We start from the raw sequence: 19,644 nt of genomic DNA, 5'->3' as shown, positions 1-19,644 counted from the left end.
TAAGTTCCAGAAAAGTTTTCCAGAAAGGCTGTGCAGTTCCAATACACACCCAAAAAAAAGTTCTAATAAAAACAATAATTATAGTCCTAACTAACTATGCTAAATGTAACACACATGCAATACACAACTGTATAATTGAACACTTCATCACAGTCTAAGGTCTATAAAAAGAAAAGGGAGAAGAGAAAAGGAAGTGATTCAAGAATCGAAGGTCTATATAAAGAAAAGGGAGAAGATAAAAAAAAAAAGAAGTGATTCAAGAATCTGTCTTTAGACAACGGTCCACATAAGCCTGCAGAGAGAGAACACAAGTTTGTGTGTTAGCACAAGGAATCAAATTGACTACAGATTTTGATGATAAATGAGGGATTTGGAGGCTGAGATCACAAACTGAAAGTAGCAATTTTTAGTCATAGGAAAAGAAAAATATCAAGCAAATCTTTCAACTCAACTAGAACTGATTGGATAGCACAGAGTTTACTTTACCTGTACAAGTTTGGTGATTTTGGGTTCGGAAAATGAGAGATACTGCTCAACTTTCTCTTGCGTCTTTGGAACGTGTTCGGTTTGAATAGAGCTTGTTATTTTGTCCACCACCTTTTTCACGATAGTTTTGTGAACGTCTCTGCTCATCCGGCCTTCCTTCCATTTAGGCTTCAGTTTGTCCTTCACAAACTCTACCAGAGAATTTTTAAACAGACGCATCCCTTTATCATCCTTGTTAGCAGTACTTTCATCGGCTTTCCCATGGTCATCCAAAGTTTCAGATTGCTTGCCGTCTTGAACTCCCTTACTTTGCTCCCCCGTGCCCACTTTCACTTCATCTGCTTCTGGATTTTCGCGTGCTGTCTCTTGCGGCTTATTTGGCCTTCCGGAATGATCTATTTCTGAGTTATTTGCCGAAGGTACTTGATTGCCTTCATGCTCATTGCTATTTCTACCATTCTCCACAGAACTGACTGGATCATGAGAAACTGTAACTGGATTGAGTTGTAGATTGGTCGTGCCGTCAATTGGAACGTGGCCAGATGCATTAGATGTAGAAAGCACCATCCCTGTAGAGTTGGAAACTTCTTCGACTGGAGGTTTTGTAGCATGTTGATTCTCAAATTTTTTATTCAGGACAGGAGCAACGTGCTGAAGAGCAGCAGATAGAAGTGTGTTTGCATATTGAGCAGACTGCTCGCTGGTTAAATTTGGAAAAGGTAACAAGGTGCTCGTCTCTGTCATCCCAGCCATTTGGATAGCGTTTTGAAGTTTCTGAACCTGAGAGAGATTCAAATTAGCAACCTGGTGCATCTCAGCCCCATTCAAGGCTGGCATCTCTTTGCTAACGGCTTCCTTCGGAATAGATGAATACCCAGCAGGAAGTACACTTTCTCCATTTTGATGCGAGTTTTGCGCAGAGATAAAAGCTGGAACGGTGGCATTTCTGGTCTCTTTCACCTCATCGATAATGTCAGAATGGAATGAACTTACTACGTTGTTTTCTACTACTCCAAGGTTCTGATGTTGAATATGTGAAACTGGAGGAACATTCTGCTGCCAGGCATTCGAGGGAAACATTTGCTCTACCTGCAATTTGTTCGTACCATCTTGATTTTGCAACTGCAAATCATGAAACGCGAGGGCATCCTGTTTGGCCATAATATTTCCCTCTATATTAGATTCAGTAGTACCTACATCTCCATCATAACTGCCATTTCCTGCACGATGTAGAGGCGCTGAAATATTCGTGTGTTGTGGAAGTCCCCAATTTATAGTCTCATTTCCCAAACCGTGGCTCATTCTATTGTCAAGAGTGCTGTCGGTAACAGTAACAGCAGAACTATTCCCACCAGAAGGCTTCATATCATCTGAGATTCCACCTACCTCGTCCCATGGTTCCCATCTCGGGTCATCCCTCTTGTTAACCTTGTCATGTAAGCGACGGTCATTGTCACGTGAACCACGGCCATTGTCACGTGAACCACGGTCACTGTTGACTTTACCCAGCCTGCCCTCTAGACGATTAAAATTTGGATCCTCGTGAGAGAATTTGCAATTATCCCGATCACAATTCCCCGCTAGAAAATACTTGCAAGGTGGGTTCCTATTTCTGTAAGTCGAGGAGGAAAGTTTAGTACCTTCAACAGAAGTTTCATCATGGTGAGAAAATTTGCAACCGTCTCCCCACCTACAGCTACCCTTGACAAAGTTTCTGCACAGCACTGCACTTCTACTTTTATGTTGGAATTGCTCATCCTCTCCAAGATATGGATCAGAAACATCACCCCTTAATTCAATCCGAGGACCTCTGCTGTAAGACTGTTTAGATTCATTTCCATGATCTGCCCTATTTCTCCGACTCTCTGATATGTCCCCTCCCCCAAGGCCGCCATCCCTGTGACTGGTGTTTTTTGGATGGAAATGTTTGCTAAAACCGTCTCTTCTGCCCCTTCCTGAAGCAAAATCGCCTTCAGTTGCCATTTCAGGTAGACTTCTCCTGTCACTCCATCCAGAAGCTTGATGTTTGTAATCTCCTAAAGGGCTACGACTTCTTGTCCAACCCCTTGCTTCGCTGTCACTTCTGCTTCTGCTCCTTCCCCTCACTCTTTCCCTTTCCCTTTCCCTTTCCCTGTCCCTACTCCTGCTCCTACTGCGACACCTGCCTCTACTCCTGCTTCTGCTCCTACTTCTTCCTGGGTATCTACAATAATAAGACAACAATCAAGCATGCACAATCAAAAGAATGCATCACAATCCCGACATTTCATATTTCGTTTCAGAACATCTTAAAATGAGACTCCACTCCACCATATCCCACCTTAGGACTAAAGGTAAGCTATTTTGTTATATACACAACAAACCACTGTTTAAGCACTCAGTAACATTACATTATAGCTTGAATTGCTGCAGTGAAAGATTATTTAGAGTTACAGATAAACTTGAGAGAAACTAGAAGAGGGGGAGGGATATTAGAAAACAACAGTCCACGTGTCGTAATCTTATTATGTGATGCCAAAAAAGGTCCACGATACAATTATAGCCTAGATTTACAGATACTACTGCTGTACCTGCGAGAATGGCTTCGGTCATCTTCAGGAAATTGGTTGTATTTGAACTCAGGAGACATGTCCTGATAATAACTATTTTCACCGCCTATACCCTTTTCTTCATATGCGCTCTCTCTACCTTTGGGATAGCTGTCATTCATCCAAGCAACTGGGTCTTCATGAATTGATTCCATAGGCGGGTGACCAGAATGATACCTGAACTTCGGCACTCCGTGGGATCCAGATGCAGGAAACTCGTGATTATGTTCACTATCATGACTGGGATAAGTAAAAGGTTTTGTTTCGGCTTCCTCACTCCACAATGATTTGCGTTTTCTGCGCTCACCCATTAGAGAACTCTGGCTACAAAAGCTTGCCGTATATTTGTTTCAGCTCATGCAGCTGGATCTGTACAAAGAAAGCAATATAGCTAAACTCATCATTCTTGCACCATTTCAGGAATCAGGCTTACCAAATGCTTTCTTCTTGAAAAATTTACTCTACCATGTTCTCAAATAAGAAGCACAATTAATGAAACATTCTTCAAAAAAATGAAATGTGCTCGTCTCTGAGCATGAGCTATGATGAGCATAGACTCTTTACCAATCAAATTTTGTTACACAGTAGTAGACATCATTATGCTCCTCCTAGGTAATGCAAGCCAATTCATTCATGCAAGAAATTTATTTTTCTCTCTTTTCTCCGTGCGCGCCTATGCACACAGGGGAAGGGGGGACTATACTTCACAGAACCACAACCACTGAGCTCCTTCCATTCATGTTCTATACATGGTGATTTTCTAAATATATCCTAGAGGTTAACCATTTCCAGCAAAGATCAAAGCATCCTGTTGATTACAGTTCACCTATGGAGTACCTTATCGAACCCAACACTGTGCCTACACTATCCATACTTTGTCGATGGTGCATACTCCAGAGTAATTAGAGCATACAGTGTCTAGAGTTGGCCCAGCCGCTCAGATGAAAAGAGGCTAACTTTTCACTTACGGACTACGGTCAAGTGGAAATATAGACTGGATAGCATTCCAATCATATGTGGTCAATCATACCGAAGTTATACACTGGGATATTTCTTTATCCTGTAGACGCACACGTGCACTTTGTTGTTAGCTCTGTTAAATTACTGAACCGTTAAGCAGCAGATAGACATACACAATAAATGGCTTCTCCAAAAGCTTCAAATGATAAGTACTAGTAAACAGTCAAGAGATACCATAAAGAGAACAAATACGACCCGAGAAAAACCACTCGAAATTTAGCTCCATCAATGTCAGAAACACTAGTCCGAAAACTCTCGTTTCGGGTAAACGATACATTTAGTAAAAAAACATTATGCTGCAAAAATTAAGCCCGAAAAGCATTGGAAAGTGAACACATGTGACTTAGGAACCAACCTTCTACTTGTGTAAGAAAACAAATGCAGAAAAAACGAATCAAACAACTATACCAAATTAATCAATATATGCAGCAATTCATCAAACAGATAATCCCCAACAAACAACTCAATTATTTCCAAATCTGGCTCAAAGTTCACAACTTTTCAGCTACACCTTCAAAACACCTAGCACTCGTGAGCTCAATTTGCAGGAAAACACATGATAAAAAAAAGGTTCGAGCTAAACACAGAAATCAAATAACCAAAAACTAATTGAGCAAAAGCACATCCAAAAAAGGGCGAGGACGGCGAAATTAAACCTTTGAATCGAATCCCCAAACCCTCGTGAGCGAGCTAGAGAGAGAAAAGGGTGCGGGCCTGAGATTTACAGAGAGAATTGACTCAGTGAAAGTCGTTTGGTCGCAGGTTTTATGCCAATTTAGTATTCCAGAAAACTGTAAATTTTAATAATAAAAAAAGATCTAAACTTCAAACCATAAGGTAAGGTAAATTTCCTATTAAATCTAATCAAATAAATAGCCTTTGAAATGTGAGCATTTGTTCCAATTGAATTAAATCAAATTAGGATTTAATAATATTTAGATATAGTTTATGGATCCCTACTTATGTCTATTGATGGTAACTATAATCTAATTATGGTGTATGCACAAGTCTTATGGTCATAGATAATTGTCTACCCATAGATATTTAGGTATCTAATTGAGTTGGGATTTTAAAATATTATCAAATAATAAGAATCAAAGAAAGCAAACCAAGATTTGGATCGGCAGTAGAACTCACAGGTAGAAGATTGAATAGGCTGTGCAAGAGATTTCTCTTGAATATGCGGCGGTATACATAAAATTTCTCTTGAAATTGTTGCAGCGGTAGTGTGCCCTACATGCAAAAGTTCGCTCTTTCATTTGTTGATAATTTGGTAATTAATGATTATTTTTGGGATAATATTTTCCGTTCACAATTTAAACATGAAATCCTATATACCAAATAAGAAAGTAAATTATTTGCATCATTGATCTAATATACCAAATACTAACTCATGATAATTTAGTCATCTAACAAAAATAATTTTAACATGATTTTTAACTATTGAAGTAACCTTAATAGTACATACCAAACAAATCCAATATAAGTTATTTAGTTTTGTGTGAATAAACTAGCATAAGTAGATATTTTGTGTATTAGATAAATAAAATAGCTATTTAAATTCAATGATGAATATATTAGTTTGGGGTAGTGATCAAGATATAACTAATCTTAAGTGTATAACTAGAGAACAAATCTCAGCCACACATCTTAATGGAACAAATAATATTTATTTTAATATTAAAAAATATGCTGAGGGTATTTATGGAAATTACTTTATGAAATTCAAAATCACATTTCCTTCCAGATTTTCAAATTTCCTTCCAAATCTTCCTCGTAATCTTAGGTCTCGAAATTCTCCAATAGTTCGAAACCACAACGCCACCTTTCTCGGCCTTCTCCTCCGGCGACTCGCTGTTCTTCACCGATGAAGGCGGCGACGATGTAGGCTCCGCCGCCGAACTCATCATCCGCCTCCACCCTACCAACACCGCGCTCAAACCTTCAACCTGTGCAGCGGGCGCCGAACTCATCATCTGAAGCGTGATTCGGAGTTCTCGCTCTTCGACACGTGCTTCGATCTATCCGGAAAGACGGAGGTGAAGGAGCCGACGGTGGTGCTGCATTTCAGGGCGCGGATGTGTCGCTGCCGGCGTCGAATATTGTCACTACACAGCAGTTACGTTGAATATTGCTCATGGCTATGCTTTTATAATATATACAAAAAGTAGGGAATGAATATTGGTGTGTAAATGTAGATGAAGGGAATGAATGTTGTAAATGCACATTGATCGAGAAATGAGAGTTGGTATTTTTGATTATCCGTAAATTTTGTTATTGTTTTTTTTTGTTTCCTATAAATCTTTCGGTTAGATTCATTGTAAGATAAAGAAGAATAGATGTATATTAATATGAGCACAGTATGTGTTTGATGAAATGTCACAGTGAGTTCATTATTTGATGGAATTTGGGGGTTTTAATTTTACAAAACACATCACTCTTAGCATGATTTTACTTCACTCTTGTTTACAAAATACATCACTCTCATTACGATTTTACTTCACTGTTGTTTACAAAACACATTATGATTTTACTTCATTGTTGTTTACAAAACACATCACTCTTATTATGATTTTACTTCACTCTTGTTTACAAAACACATCACTCTTATTCTGATTTTACTTCACTCTTGTTCACAAAACACATCACTCTTACTGTGATTTTACTTCACTCTTGTTCACAAAACACATCACTCTTACTGTGATTTTACTTCACTCTTAGCATGATCTTACTTCACTCTTGTTTACAAAAGACATCACTCTTATTATGATTTTACTTCACTCTTGTTTACAAAACACACCACTCTTGGCATGATTTTACTTCACTCTTGTTTACAAAACACATCACTCTTAGCATGATTTTACTTCACTATTGCTTACAAAACACATCACTCTTAGCATGATTTTACTACACTCTTGTTTACAAAACACATCACTCTTAGCATGATTTTACTTCACTCTTGTTTACAAAACACACCACTCTTAGCATTATTAAGGTAGTGATGCATGAGATTTCTGTGCATTCAATGAAAACTTCTATTATCTTCGATAAGATCAAAGCAAGCATTATTAATTCATATAGATGGAGCTTAGTGTATTATTACAGTGGGTGCACATAAACTCATAAAATTACAATTTCTGAAAAATAAATCTCATAAAAATTGTCTTCCATTCTCTTATTTGTACAAACACTGAATGTACATGGTCAATTGTAGTATTTCGTGATAATCTGTATCCGAGATGCCAATGTATCGATCATTCATGCCTCATCTGAAATAAAGGAGTTATACAAAGGCATATCAGCAGGGACCGAAAAATCATGTTAATCGAAAAAAAATTGGCCGACTGCTCTGATCTTCACATTGTATGTATCTCCTCTTATAAACCGGGAACTCTTCCCCTTCCCCGTCCCCTTCCCTATGGCTGGATGCAGTGTATCTGATCTTCATGCTGTTCAGATTAACTGACGCCGATTGTTGGAACTCTTCCTATATATGCTCATAAACTTTGCCACAAATTCTGCAACACCAAAATAAACCATTTGATTAATTGCTGAGCAATCCCTTCAATTGAGCTCCCTGCCACCACCTCTTGCCCGTAGTGGACCACCACCTTCCCGTCAACCTCATCGCAGCTGCACGGCAACGGAATGGTCAGATTCTGGCCCACTTCGGTTAAATCGGCATTAGGTATCCCGTTGGCAGCCTGAATTTCGACTGCGGTGACGATGTTGGAGAAGACCTCGGCGGCGATGTGCCAGAGACCACGGTGTAGACGGGGCGGCCGTTGGAGACGCCGGTGCCGTTGCGGAAGATGCAGAGCAAGGGGATTCGAAGCTTTTGCTGGGCGACCTAACCTCATTTTGGTATCAATCTTTTACAAAATTACCATAATACCCCCGCCTTGTTATTATGGAGTAAATTTGTGATGGATGGAACTAATTTCTCTTTAAATTAGAAAATTAATACTAGCCCTTGATTTTTTTGATCTTGTGGCTATTATTTGTTCTCTAGTTATATGGTTAAGAGGTGTTTGTCATAGATCATGACCCTATTAGTTTGTATTTAAATATAAATTATAATCGCACAAAAAACGTCCTTGATAAATTACAAAGGTGAAAGCTTTGAAAGCAATATATGATAATTTGACACGCATACCAAATATTAGTTCACTAGGATAAACAATATTTGTGTGTGAATAAACTAACATAAGTACATACCAAACAAATCCAATACTAAGTTAGTTAGTTTTGTGTGAATAAACTAACATAAGTAGATATTTTGTGTATTAGATAAATAAAATAATTATTTAAGTTCAATGATTGATATACTATTAGAGTATTAGTTTGTATTTAAATATAAATTATAATCTCACAAAAAAGTCTTTAACAAATCACAAAGGTGAAAATTTTGAGAGCAATATATGATAATTTGACACGCATACCAAATATTTGCCCACTAGGATAAACAATAATTTTTCTTGGATATTAAATTTTTCAAAATTTCACTAAAAAATAGTACTACTATATTATTGCATTTGACTTTTACTATATTTGACATGTTAATTTTATTTTATAGCAACTTATTATATTATATTTTACTATACTATATAAAGATGGACTATATTCCACATATTTTTTTAATATTTGATGTGCTACTTTCTTTTTTACATTCATATTCATTAGAATCCGGCTATTTCTAAATCGGAAAATTAATGACTGATTAAATTTTATGCAAATGTCTCTTTACTCCTATGGAACTCAGATCATTATATGAATACGGGTTAATCGATTTTCAATTGTTCGTTTTCAGTAAAAATTCAAAATGATTTTAACCTCTCAAATAGCAACATACTATCACTGCATCGTTCCATCTCAAAAATAAAACAAAATTATACAATAGCTGAAATAGAAACATACTCTCACTTTATCGTTCCACTTCAAAAATAAAACAAAATCATAAATATATTTGTTCCAAATTCCACAAAATGAGTTATTCATCACAAACACAAACAACACTCAGAAGCATAAAAAAATGCAGCAACTTAACAGTCTCAAATTGATGCCGATTGCAAAGTTTTGCTGCTCTCTGTATCTCTCTCCTCCATGAAGTAATCCTGAAGAGCCGTCATTTCAATCTTGTTCGATCTCAAGCTCTTGATCGCCGCAGCAGTAGCCAAGGCGCCGGCCACCGTTGTTATCACCGGAATCTTGTATGCCAGCGCCATCCTCCGGAGCTTCAGGCCGTCAATCTGGTCAAGCTGGTCGCCCGAGCTCGTCACCACCATCATCTGAATCTGCCCGTTGGCGATCATGTCAGCGGCATGAGGCCGCCCTTCGTGCATCTTCAGCACGCGCTCGACGGGGACGCCTCCTAGCTCGAGGACTTGAGCCGTCCCGGACGTCGCCACGATCTTGAAACCGAGGCTCGTGAAGGCTACGGCGATGGGTCCGAGATGGGGCTTGGTCAAGTCGTTCACGCTGAGGAATAGTGTCCCCGATAGAGGTGGCTTCTGCCCTGCGGCTATCAGCGCCTTGGCGAAGGCGATGGAGGATCCATAGTGGATGCCCATGACCTCGCCCGTGCTCCGCATCTCCGGGCCAAGGATGACGTCGGCGCCTTGGAACTTCTCGAACGGGAGGACTGCTTCTTTTACTGATATATGCCTTGGGATGATCTCATCTGTGAAATGCAGGTCTTGAAGAGACTTGCCAGACATAACCAGTGCTGCGTACTTAGCTAGTGGGTGACCGATCGCCTTCGACACGAATGGGACGGTCCTCGAGGCTCGAGGGTTCGCTTCGAGCAAGAAGACATCTCCAGAGGCTGTGATTGCATATTGACAGTTCATAAGTCCACAAACATTCAAGCTCTTGGCTAATTTTGTAGTCCAAGACCTAATTGTCTCCAAGCTCAAAGACGACACTGTTTGTGTGGGAAGCATGCATGCTGAATCACCCGAATGGACACCGGCTTGCTCAATGTGCTCCATTATCCCACCAATCACAACATTACCGTATGAATCAGCAAGAGCATCAATATCGATCTCGATAGCATCGGATAAGTACTTGTCAACCAAAACAGGACGGTCAGGATCCACCTTAACTGCAGTTTCAAGATAAGTAATGAGCTTCTCGTCACTGTAAACAATCTCCATTGCACGGCCACCCAGAACATATGACGGTCTAACCACAACAGGGTAACCAACCTCCGCTGCAATAGCAAGAGCATCTTCCTCGCTCCTTGCGATTCCTCCTTGCGGCTGCTCAATCTTTAACTCTGTCAGGATTGCGTTGAATCTCTTCCTATCCTCAGCAGCATCAATAGAATCAGGCGATGTGCCCCAGATGCGAACATTTCCAGAACCACTTCTGCATTTGGGCTTGTGCTCATCTATATATTGTTGAATAGGAAGAGACAGTTTCAGCGGAGTTTGCCCACCAAACTGCACAATAATGCCATCAGGCCTTTCCAAGTCAATGATGTTGATAACATCTTCCACCGTGAGAGGTTCAAAGTAAAGCCGATCACTGGTGTCATAATCAGTTGACACTGTTTCAGGGTTGGAATTCATCATGATTGTTTCAAAGCCTGCGTCCTGAAAGATAAAGAAAAGAAGATATAAGCAAGGACAATCAAATTGATGAAACTGAAATCAATTAAAATTAAGTTCCCCTTTTTCTTATTTTTGCACTAACTGAATCACATCCCATTTGGAACTTCAACAAATTCCTCTATCCAACTAATCAAAGACAGAGCTCTTATATAAGTTTAGTATCAATAAAATTGTTTTGCTGCTACATACGAGCAGTGAGTATATAAATCATATGAAATGGCACTATGGCATAAATTATATTTTCATCTTGGATTCTTGGCCTATAATCTCAAAATAAACCATATAGATTTACAAGCTATAGTCAGATAGCTAGTGACATTTCCATCCAAGTCCTACAATGATTTATCACATGTATCATCCAAGATTGGAGTAGGAAGATCAATCGGCAAATATATATGCTAATTAATAACAGATCATATTAACTGTTGCACATTTGCTAATCCATTTGGAAGATTTCTTGTAATGTAGTTGGGGAACTAAATTGCAAACGAGAGAACACAATAGGAGATTAAACGATCACCAACCTGAAGGGCAAATGAAGTATGGCAGCAGCAGTAATCAAATTCAATTCCCTGGCCAATTCGATTTGGTCCCCCACCAAGGATCAAAACTTTTTTCTTGTTGGTAGGAGCTGATTCACATTCAGTTTCATATGAAGAATACATGTAAGGGGTATCAGCCTCAAATTCTGCTGCACATGTATCAACTCTTTTGTAAGCTGGTTTGACACCTAAAGACAACCTCTTTGATCGAACTTCCTTCTCAGTAGACTTTGTAGCAAAAGCTATCTGAACATCGCTGAAACCTCTCCTCTTCACTTCCCAGAAATCATCCTTGGTCAATTCTGATAAACTCCGTGCTAACAGGTATTGCTCCACATCCACGAGTTCTTTAAGCTGAGTGAGGAACCATGTGTCTATAAGACTCAATTCATGGATGCCCTCCACTGTCATTCCTCGCTTCATGGCAGCATATATGGAATGAATACGATCGGGACTGGGTACCCTCAGGCTGTATTTTAGTTGTTCCCAGTCCCAGTCAAGTTCCTTGACCTTTCCACAACCCCATCCAGAGTACCCACATTCTAGCGAGCGGACTGCTTTCTGAAAAGATTCCTGAAATGTCCGACCTACAGCCATGGATTCACCAACGGACTTCATTTGGGTGGTCAAAATAGGCTCAGAGCCAGGGAACTTCTCAAATGCAAACCTCGGTATCTGCATTCAAACATATAGAGTATATGAACATGCTTTTTGGACACAACACATCGAACCAAGAGTAACAAGATAGAGATAAATGAAAAGGGAAAACCGAACATTACCTTGGTTACAACATAATCTATAGAAGGCTCAAAACTTGCTGGTGTCTTCCTAGTGATGTCATTAGGAATCTGATCCAATGAATACCCAACTGACAATTTGGCGGCCATCTTGGCAATTGGGAAGCCAGTTGCTTTAGAGGCAAGCGCAGATGATCTTGAAACTCTAGGGTTCATCTCGATTATCATCACTTCTCCATCTTTGGGATTAACAGCAAACTGAACATTTGAACCACCGCATTCAACTCCAATTTCCCTGATAATCGCAATAGAGTAATCCCTAAGACGTTGGTACTCCCTGTCTGTCAAGGTCTGTGCGGGGGCAACAGTGATGGAATCCCCTGTGTGAACCCCCATAGGGTCGATATTCTCAATCGAGCAAATAATCACCACATTGTCTGCCAAATCTCTCATAACCTCAAGCTCATACTCTTTCCATCCCAACAGCGACTTCTCCACCAAAACTTGTGATGTCACGCTAGCCGCCAGGCCCGACTTACAAATAGCTTCAAACTCCTCCCTGTTATACGCAATTCCGCCTCCCGTCCCACCCAATGTAAACGCAGGCCGGATGATCAATGGGAACTCCCCAATCCAATTAGCAATCTCAAAACACTCCTCCAACGTTGTCCCAATCCCTGAAGGAGGTGTCTTGAGCCCAATATTCTTCATTGCCTGCTTGAACAGCTCTCTATCCTCAGCCTTCTTGATCGCATCAAGCTTCGCCCCAATCAGCTCCACTCCATACTTCTCAAGAGCACCACTCTCCGCCAAGGCAACAGCTAGATTAAGCGCAGTTTGGCCCCCCATCGTGGGCAACAGAGCATCGGGCCTCTCCTTCTCAAGCACTTGCTCCACCAACTCAGGCGTCATAGGCTCGATGTAAGTCCTATCCGCCAAATCCGGATCAGTCATTATCGTAGCAGGATTCGAGTTAATCAAGATCACCTCATACCCCTCCTCTTTAAGCGCCTTGCAAGCCTGCGTCCCCGAATAATCAAACTCGCAAGCTTGCCCTATCACAATCGGCCCCGCACCTAGGATCAAAATCTTCTTAATGTCGGTCCTTTTACCAATTTTTCCACCACTAAACCCCCCTACATTCGCTACATCGCCACTGCTCTTACCACCACCACCACGCTCATTCTCACACTTCACACTATTCAACACTGACAGCCGAGTCGACAAGTATAAATTACTCAAATTCCTCCCCGATGCTACTCCCAATTGCCGCGAAACGCGCGGAAACCGCCTTTTTCCGGCGGATAGGTAACGACTGGATTGAGTGGACTCACGGAGCACATTACCGCAGCTGTGCAGAGACTGACTCATCTCTTCTCAAACGCCGCCTTCCCCTTATTCAATTTAGAAGCAGAATCCTGCAAAAAAAAATTCATTCAGGTAACAGGAAACCAGCAGCAATCATACAGATGCAACAGTGGGAAATACCTCGCTGACGGCGGCAGAGGTGAATGATTGGCGTTACTTTGTCACTACTAGAGAGTGTGTGATGGTGCTGAAATAGAGTGTTTGCATTTATGGTGAGACTAGGGTTTACAGAGGAGGATTTGCCGGCGTTTTCTCCATTTGTAGTAAATAAATTAATGCGGTGAAGAAGGCGACAAATAAAAAGATTTAATCGAATAAAACCGGGTATATATTTTCGTTTATTATCGAAATAGAGATTTTCGAAGTTTATCCAACCGCTTTCTAATCCTAATCCTAATCCTAATCCTAATCGAATAAAACCGGAGTAATATTTATACAATGTGTTTTGGTTATAAGTAAATCATCACGACATTCATACGAATCAAGTAGTCGTTTTCTCTTAACGTTTCGTAAATTTCATTATATTTTTATCTTTTGCAGAATGTAGTTTAGATGAAGGGACAAATAAAAGAGTTATCAGCATAGTCGTATGACAATTCTTTCCACTAGATGATTTAATGTGATTGGTTTTGCACTAATCATAACATTACCCCCCCAGTCCCACTAAAATAGAAGAAGCTTTGGTGATGATGATATGAGTTTAATTATAAAATTGATAAAATAGAACAGATATATAAAAGAAAAATATTATTAAAATGAAGCTCACAACGCAGAAAATACTTGCCAAAACTAAAAAGGAGCTACATTTTTGTAAGTGGCCAAAATAGAAAACGAATACTACTTATTTTATGGATTGAAGGGAGTATTGTTTAAATAAGAGCATTTATTTTATTTTTTCTTACATACAAAAATATATAGAAAATGTTGAGAAACACGAGAATGAGAGTAATCCAATGTTTATCATCTCGGAGAACTATAGACATGCAATTGATGACTATTATTATGTCTACAATTTTAATTATTTGGGATGTAATTTACTATAGAAGGTGTGACTAATTTTGTTCACTGCTCCTAGTAGAGGACTGATATGCTATTTTAATTAATAAATATGATTTCTTGAAAAAATGATTTATAAAATTGATTTATTAGGAAAAAAATATTAGATTGTGATATGTTATGTAAATTAATTAGATAATTAATTATTTATATATTTTGTGAGGAAAATAATAAGAAAAAGAATAGAAAATAGAAAGAAATGTAAAAATCCCTGAAAAGATCATGTGCCTTCATTCCAAATTAGAATGGTGAACGAATTTAATCTCAAATTTTAAAAAGTTGGCGTTTTGATCCATTTTTCTGAAATTTCTCAAATTTTTTAAATAGAAAACATAGACATATACTCCCTCTGTCTCATAAGAATATGCAATCTTTCCTTTTTAGTCCGTCCCATAAGAATATGCACTTTCTAATTTTGGAAACTCTTTTACCTCTATTGAGGTGGGACTCATTATCCACTGACAATACTTTAATTACCTTTTCTCTCTACGTCTCTCTTATTTTACCAATTTTGCATTAAAATCCGTGCCGAACCCAAAGTGCATATTCTTTGGGGACGGAAGGAGCATTACTTACTCCTTCCGTCTCGCAATAGGATTCCTATTTAGTTATGACGCGGCCACGCGGGGTTTTAAAAAATATAAAAAAAATGTGGGTTGAATTAGTTAGTTATATATACCTATATATATATATATTAGTTTTATAATAAAATGTGAGTGAAATACGTTGGTGGAATATGAGTCCTACTCACTATTTATGGTAAAAGTGAAATATGATTCTTATAGTGGAACGAACAAAAATGGCAAAACATGACTCTTATTATGAGATGGAGGGAGTATATCTTAATAATTTGAGTCTTATTATATTTTGAATTTTTCATTTATAAACCATTTTCCTCTATAGTAAAACATCACATTATTTTTATATTTAATTTTAATGTTAATTTTAATTTTTTTTATTTTTCTCTAAATAGAGACCGGCGTCCGAACTACCAGCTGAACGAACGACGTCGTACTATATTCCCTTCACCTGAATCTCTATGCTTGATCTCCCTATCGACTAACTCTATCCCAATTCTGTTTAATCCTACCATTCTTAAACCCCAATTCGTAAAGATTTGTGATACAAACTGATCAGATCCGCAATCCAACTGGATCTTTCGGAAAGGGAAAATGGTGCTGATTTCGGTTGTACGAGATTACATCAATCGAATGCTACATGACATTTCCGGCATGAAAGTTCTCATCCTCGACTCTCAAACGGTGATTTTCGCCTTTCGCATGCTCTTTTACTTCTTTATATCGTCGAAATTTCGATCCTCGATTCGTCAGTTTATGTGATTTTTCTGTTATGGTTCTTAATTGATCGTTGAGCGTCTTTATTCTGGGACATTTGGGGTTAGAATTGAAACTTGGAAACTTAGTGGTATGCATTGTCATGATTCGTATTGGAAATTTGGATCACTAAATTGTAACAGAACGTCCTGAAATATGGATAAACTAGCTCAATTTGTTTGGCTCTATAGTATTAATCACAAATACAATGAACAATAGAGTGAAATTAGGGAAGGTTAAGTGAACTGATCACATGCTCTGTTATCAGAATCTAAGATGCTAGCTAGCTTTTTGGTTGAAGATTCGATGTGCCAATGTATATTTCAGAAACGCAACAAAGTTCAGAGTGTCTGATCGTCCACTTATTTAAGTTGAATCTTCGAAATTTGCAGGTTAGCGTTGTGAGTGTTGTATATTCACAGTCAGAGCTGCTTCAGAAAGAAGTGTTTCTTGTGGAACTTGTGGATTCCATTTCGATGTCAAAAGAACCCATGATGCACCTGAAAGCTGTCTATTTTCTCCGTCCAACATCTGAGAATGTAGTTCTTGTGAGACGTCAGCTGAGTCATCCTCGGTTTGGAGAGTACCACCTATGTGAGTATCATTTTATCTGCATCACGCATTAGTCATCGCGGAAAAGTAGGATATGGTTTGTTAATTTGCTTGTCAGAATTTCGTTCAGATTTTACTTCAGAAGCTGCTTATGAATAGTTGGTGGTATCTTAATTTAGTGGAATGTATTGTGGATGAGCGACTGAAGTCTCTACTGCCTGGTCATGTTGTTACAGTTTTCTCCAATATGTTGAAAGACACTCAGCTGCACAATTTGGCCGACGCAGATGAGCATGAAGTAGTTCAACAAGTGCAGGTACTTCAAATTTTGTAGAAGTGCCTCTTCACTGCCAAGGAAACTGACATTTTTAATTACTCTATTGGTTTGATTCATGTAGATGAAAATTGGCCTTTGTCTATTTCTTTGGTTTGCAGGAGTTCTATGCTGACTTTGTTGCACTTGATTCCCATCATTTCTCCTTAAATATTCCATCAAACCATATGTATATGCTTCCAGCCGTGGTGGATCCATCAGGTTTACAGCACTTTTGTGACCAAGCTATTGATGGGATTGCTGCCATCTTCCTGGCTCTAAAACGTAGACCTGTTATTCGTTATTCACAGACATCTGATATAGCCAAAAGGATAGCACAAGAAGCGCTGGTGAGTTACTTTCCTTTGGGGTTATTCAGTAAGATTTAAAAGTTCCACTTGTTCCTTCAACAAAACCAAAGTCTGATGACATAAAAAATTCCTGTAGTGAACATAGCATGCTTACTGGATTCACTTACTTTTTTCTAAATGCTTTAGGAAGATACTATAGAACTGATTTGGGATAATTTTTTGTTTCTGCAGAAGCTGATGTATCAGCAGGAGAGTGGTCTTTTTGATTTTCGGCGTTCAGAGGTTTCTCCGCTGTTGCTTATTCTCGATAGGCGAGATGACCCAGTGACTCCTCTTCTCAATCAATGGACATATCAGGTCATTGGCTCCTAAAAAAAGATATTGATGTGGTATTACATACTACTAATATTCTTTCTGAATATGACAATTTATTAGCTATTGTTATCTGTAGGCCATGGTTCATGAATTGATAGGCATTCAAGACAATAAAGTAGATCTCAGAAACATTGGCAAGGCATCAAAGGACCACAAGGTTGTTATTCTTTTCAGTATAATGTGGCTTTCTGCTTTGTCATTTCCAATGTATGAGGAAGTTTGTAACTTCAATTTATTTTTCACGCTCTCAGGAGGTTGTACTGTCTTCCGAGCAAGATCCCTTTTTCAAAGCCAACATGTATGAGAATTTTGGAGATATTGGGATGAATATAAAAAAGTTGGTGGATGATTTCCAGCAAATTGCAAAAAGTAATCAGAATATCCAGACAATAGGTTCGTCTTCAGTCGTGCGTCTTTATCAGACAGACACTCAATGATATTTTTCTTTCTGTATCTGTAACTTCATATGTCCTTGATGGCAATCTCAAACATGATGACAATTTAATAATTTTTCAGAGGACATGGCTAAATTTGTTGACAACTACCCAGAATACAAAAAAATGCATGGCAATGTTTCCAAGCATGTGACATTGGTTACGGAAATGAGTAGGATTGTTGAAGAGCGGAAACTAATGTTAGTCTCACAAACAGAACAAGATTTAGCCTGTAATGGTGGGCAAGGGGCAGCATTTGAGGTACAATGGTGCTTTTTCTTCCAATTATTTTCCCATTGGTCCTGATTTTTGAGATGATTGTTACAATAGCTCTTCTAGTGCATCTCAGTTTCAGCAGTACATATTTAATGAAAGGACATAACCTTATAGGCGACTAAGCATGCCTGATATCCGCATTAAGATGCTCGAGACGCCATCCCTTGGATATTGTTGGATTTCATATAATTTGTTCCAATTTAAAAAGTGTCTATGTAACTGTCTTATACTGTGTGCTCCTATGCAGGCTGTTACAAACCTGTTAAATAACGAAAATGTCTCAGATATTGACCGACTGCGCTTAGTCATGCTGTATGCTTTGCGGTATGAGAAAGAAAGCCCCGTCCAGCTGATGCAGTTATTCAATAAATTGGCATCTCAATCTCCGAAGTATAAACCAGGGGTATGTCTTTTTAAAACCCTGGAATCGGGTTCACATTTCTAACCAATTGTCTACTAAATTTATTGAACTATTAGTCTACCTGTGTGATGGTATTCTGGACTTTGTAATACTGAGCTGTTGATACGGGAGTACATTAATTGATTTTTTATGAATAGATTTTGTACTTTGCCAACGGATTATTTGATAATTTACAAGATGTATGACATTTGCTATCTTGGCTTGACAGCTTGTGCAATTCCTACTGAAGCAAGCTGGTGTTGATAGGCGAACTGGGGATCTTTATGGGAACAGAGATCTGCTCAATTATGCTCTTAATATGGCACGCGGACTCAAAGTATGTCCACAAACTCGCATCTAATTTTGCTTAATTTAAAAAAAAAGTATCTCACTAGGCTTTGAAAATATATCGTCTCTCTTTCTCAGGGAGTGGAGAATGTATACACTCAGCATCAGCCCCTGCTATCTCAGACGATGGAGAGCATTACTAAAGGGCGTTTGAGAGATGTGGACTACCCTTACATCGGAAACCATTTCCAACAAGCTAGGTACAGTTTTTAAAGTGTTTTCTCCCTTTAGAGCTAGTCAGACGCGAGAAACTGCAATCAGCCACAATTGAACATATGGTTTTCTCTTAACAAAATGACATTGTTAGTAGGAGAGTATTAATCTAGTCTGTGTCTGCATAATTGGATTTATAGTGTTCAGCTGTAGATCATCTTCGAATATATTTCTTTGACAGGCCTCAGGATGTCATAATTTTCATTGTGGGCGGAACTACTTATGAGGAGGCCCGCGTGGTTTCCCTCCAAAACGCTACGAATTCTGGAATCCGTTTCATCCTTGGTGGTTCAGCAATCCTCAATTCAAAGAGGTATGTTTGACTTTACTTGATTCAAAAGTTTCCCACTGCTAAATCGTCGCGACTGCTATATAGGTTTCTGAGGGACCTCGAGGAAGCACAGAGAATCATTCGGACAAGCACAAATGTGATATGAAACGCAACATGATGCCTCACACGAGGGATGTAAATTTTTGGCTTGACATAGAAATTTGATTTCTAAACAAACCAAGTTCGATGAATATTTCAACCTTGCTCTCTGGATGGGTTTAGATTAGAGCAATTTTTGTTGCTCTGTACAACGTTGGTTATGTATTTGTTTGTAATTGTACAACTATTTTCTTCTTCTTTATACAACAAATCTTTAGGAATTCATTTGTTTATATCATCAGTTTAT

The 19,644-nt window shown here is 38.8% G+C and overlaps 3 protein-coding genes across 5 annotated transcripts; 1 reads left to right on the top strand and 2 right to left on the bottom strand.

Moving 5' to 3' along the window:
• LOC121805102 (zinc finger CCCH domain-containing protein 55-like) lies at positions 1 to 4,899 on the bottom strand. 2 transcript variants are annotated; one of them, XM_042204890.1, is made up of 5 exons: positions 4,751 to 4,811; positions 3,912 to 4,134; positions 3,057 to 3,443; positions 487 to 2,689; positions 1 to 292 (listed from the first exon to the last, which is right to left on the bottom strand). In XM_042204890.1, exons 3-5 carry the CDS (start codon positions 3,383 to 3,385, stop codon positions 257 to 259), a joined length of 2,568 nt encoding a protein of 855 aa, XP_042060824.1. In that variant the 5' UTR covers positions 3,386 to 3,443; positions 3,912 to 4,134; positions 4,751 to 4,811; the 3' UTR covers positions 1 to 256. The 2 variants fall into 2 exon arrangements, with proteins under 2 accessions (XP_042060824.1, XP_042060823.1); XM_042204889.1 differs by lacking the exon at positions 3,912 to 4,134 and having other exon boundaries at positions 4,751 to 4,899.
• A 4,074-nt stretch (positions 4,900 to 8,973) lies between these two features.
• Positions 8,974 to 13,651, bottom strand: LOC121804421 (carbamoyl-phosphate synthase large chain, chloroplastic-like). Its single transcript, XM_042203959.1, has 4 exons — positions 13,476 to 13,651; positions 12,030 to 13,405; positions 11,233 to 11,925; positions 8,974 to 10,690 (listed from the first exon to the last, which is right to left on the bottom strand). The coding sequence occupies exons 2-4, from the start codon at positions 13,356 to 13,358 to the stop codon at positions 9,146 to 9,148; spliced, it is 3,567 nt and encodes a 1,188-aa protein (XP_042059893.1). The 5' UTR covers positions 13,359 to 13,405; positions 13,476 to 13,651; the 3' UTR covers positions 8,974 to 9,145.
• A 1,758-nt stretch (positions 13,652 to 15,409) lies between these two features.
• LOC121805279 (vacuolar protein sorting-associated protein 45 homolog) lies at positions 15,410 to 19,618 on the top strand. 2 transcript variants are annotated; one of them, XM_042205081.1, is made up of 13 exons: positions 15,410 to 15,673; positions 16,138 to 16,339; positions 16,534 to 16,613; positions 16,733 to 16,960; positions 17,153 to 17,278; positions 17,373 to 17,453; positions 17,548 to 17,689; positions 17,813 to 17,991; positions 18,254 to 18,409; positions 18,636 to 18,743; positions 18,833 to 18,954; positions 19,149 to 19,280; positions 19,344 to 19,618. In XM_042205081.1, exons 1-13 carry the CDS (start codon positions 15,584 to 15,586, stop codon positions 19,402 to 19,404), a joined length of 1,707 nt encoding a protein of 568 aa, XP_042061015.1. In that variant the 5' UTR covers positions 15,410 to 15,583; the 3' UTR covers positions 19,405 to 19,618. The 2 variants fall into 2 exon arrangements, with proteins under 2 accessions (XP_042061015.1, XP_042061016.1); XM_042205082.1 differs by lacking the exon at positions 15,410 to 15,673 and having other exon boundaries at positions 16,200 to 16,339; positions 16,428 to 16,613.
• Positions 19,619 to 19,644: the final 26 nt, after the last annotated feature.

The sequence above is a fragment of the Salvia splendens genome, chromosome 5 (genome assembly GCF_004379255.2).
Source record: "Salvia splendens isolate huo1 chromosome 5, SspV2, whole genome shotgun sequence".
In the NCBI taxonomy this organism is placed as follows: Eukaryota; Viridiplantae; Streptophyta; class Magnoliopsida; order Lamiales; family Lamiaceae; genus Salvia; species Salvia splendens.
Note: the sequence above shows the minus strand (reverse complement) of the source record. Positions and strands in the feature narration are given on the sequence as shown.

Excerpts from the sequence above, each read along its gene's own strand:
- LOC121805102 (XM_042204889.1), bottom strand. The coding sequence starts at position 3,385 with ATGGGTGAGCGCAGAAAACGCAAATCATTGTGGAGTGAGGAAGCCGAA. Across the intron at positions 2,690-3,056 it reads GACCGAAGCCATTCTCGCAG|ATACCCAGGAAGAAGTAGGA; the intron begins GTACAGCAGTAG and ends TTATTATTGTAG. Across the intron at positions 293-486 it reads AAATCACCAAACTTGTACAG|GCTTATGTGGACCGTTGTCT; the intron begins GTAAAGTAAACT and ends CTCTCTCTGCAG.
- LOC121804421 (XM_042203959.1), bottom strand. The coding sequence starts at position 13,358 with ATGAGTCAGTCTCTGCACAGCTGCGGTAATGTGCTCCGTGAGTCCACT. Across the intron at positions 11,926-12,029 it reads TAGATTATGTTGTAACCAAG|ATACCGAGGTTTGCATTTGA; the intron begins GTAATGTTCGGT and ends GTTTGAATGCAG. Across the intron at positions 10,691-11,232 it reads ATACTTCATTTGCCCTTCAG|GACGCAGGCTTTGAAACAAT; the intron begins GTTGGTGATCGT and ends TTTATCTTTCAG.
- LOC121805279 (XM_042205081.1), top strand. The coding sequence starts at position 15,584 with ATGGTGCTGATTTCGGTTGTACGAGATTACATCAATCGAATGCTACAT. Across the intron at positions 16,614-16,732 it reads AAGTAGTTCAACAAGTGCAG|GAGTTCTATGCTGACTTTGT; the intron begins GTACTTCAAATT and ends TTTGGTTTGCAG. Across the intron at positions 18,410-18,635 it reads CTCCGAAGTATAAACCAGGG|CTTGTGCAATTCCTACTGAA; the intron begins GTATGTCTTTTT and ends TTGGCTTGACAG.